We start from the raw sequence: 1,650 nt of genomic DNA on the forward strand, positions 1-1,650 counted from the left end.
ATCTTGTTAATCTTGTTTAAATCAGTTTTACTTTTACATTGAAAGTTAATGATAGAATTCTCCATTGGATCGATACTTTACTTATCATTTATTACTGGATTGCGATACTTACACTTGCGTAATATCTTGAGATACAAGCAACAGTTGCGCACTTCACTCACTGGTAGAATTTCTTCAAATGCATAGCGTTCCACGCATGAGTGAGTTCCCTATCGGCCTCTATGTCCTTGAGCTTGTAAGTTTTTGGCTGGAGCTCTCAGACCACCAGCTAAGGGCCTTCCATCTAGGGGACAGCTTGTTGCTTTGCCTTGGGGCTGAAACATCAGCTTGCCATAGGACTAAATCTCCCTACCCAAAAGTCATACTCTTCACTCTGAAGTTGAAGTACTTAGCTACTTTCTTCTAATAAGTCACATTTCGGTAGAAGGCCACTTCTTGGACTTCATCCATGAACTCCAAATTTGCTCTGAGCCCCTCTTCATTTGCGATCTCATTGAAGCGTGTTGACCTTAGCGATCCTACCAATACCTCAATTGGGACTAGCACCTCCATGCCATAGGATAATTTGAAAGGAGTCTCCCCGTTGGAGTTCTTGATGAGGTCCTGTAAGCCCAAAGAACATCAGGAAGTTCTTCCACCCATTGCTTATGGCTTTCTTCCAATCGTTTCTTAATACCATCCAGCAAAGTGCGATTGGTAACGTCCACCTGTCCATTGCATTGGGGGTATGCCACCGAGGCCTTTATGAAGTCAATATGATAAGTTCGGCAGAAAGCCTCGAATGTTGGGTTATCAAATTGAGTTCCATTGTCCTTCAACAATATCTTTGGCAAACCAAATATGTAAATGATCTCGTTGAGAACGAACTTCTCCATCTGCTTCTCCATAGTTGCCACAACCTTGGCTTCTACCCATTTGGTGAAGTAATCGATGGCCACTATTAAAAATTTCCTTCCCCCAGATGCAGGTGGAAATGGTCCCAAGAGATCCATTCTCCATCTTGCGAAAGGCACTATACTAAGGATCGACGCCAATGGGACTGCAGGGGCTCTTTGGACTTAGGAATGCAGCTGACATGGTTCACAATGGCAAACATAGTCTTTTGCATCCTTAACCATGGTTAGCCAATAGATTCCCTGTCTCAGAATTTTGAAAGCCAATGCTCTAGCCCCCATATGAGCTCCACAAATTCCTTCGTGGACCTCTGCTAATGCATATTGGGCGCCCGCAGGACCCACGCATTTCAACAATGGCCCTTCCATAGATCATTTAAACAAGGCGCCTTCTATCAGAGTGAACTTTGCTGCTCGCCTCTTTATAGTATTAAAGTGAGCTTGATCCTCTGGGAGTTGATCATTCTTCAGATATGCTACCAATTCATTCATCCAGGAAGGCTCTGTCTCCTCGATTTCCATCACTTCCCAAGCATCAAACCGAAGCTTCTATGTCTTTTATGCTGCCAGGGGCCAGTTTGGCCAGGATGTCGGCCTTCAAGTTTTCCTCCTTGGGGATCTGGACGAATTCACATTTGTCGAAGTTATTCTTCAAACCATTTGTTTCGGTCAGATACTATGCCATTTTCTCTTCCCTAGCCTCATAGGTGCCTTTAACTTAGCTCACTATCAACTGGGAGTCGCTGTGTATTTTCAA

General features: G+C 43.9%; 1 protein-coding gene across 1 annotated transcript; it reads right to left on the bottom strand.

Moving 5' to 3' along the window:
* Positions 1-402: 402 nt before the first annotated feature.
* Positions 403-992, bottom strand: LOC149012043 (uncharacterized). Its single transcript, XM_089162814.1, has 2 exons — positions 708-992; positions 403-603 (listed from the first exon to the last, which is right to left on the bottom strand). Exons 1-2 carry the CDS (start codon positions 990-992, stop codon positions 403-405), a joined length of 486 nt encoding a protein of 161 aa, XP_089018940.1.
* Positions 993-1,650: the final 658 nt, after the last annotated feature.

This window comes from Hakea prostrata, chromosome 7 (genome assembly GCF_041222555.1).
Source record: "Hakea prostrata isolate BN-2017 chromosome 7, UWA_Hpros_2, whole genome shotgun sequence".
NCBI classification, from domain to species: Eukaryota; Viridiplantae; Streptophyta; class Magnoliopsida; order Proteales; family Proteaceae; genus Hakea; species Hakea prostrata.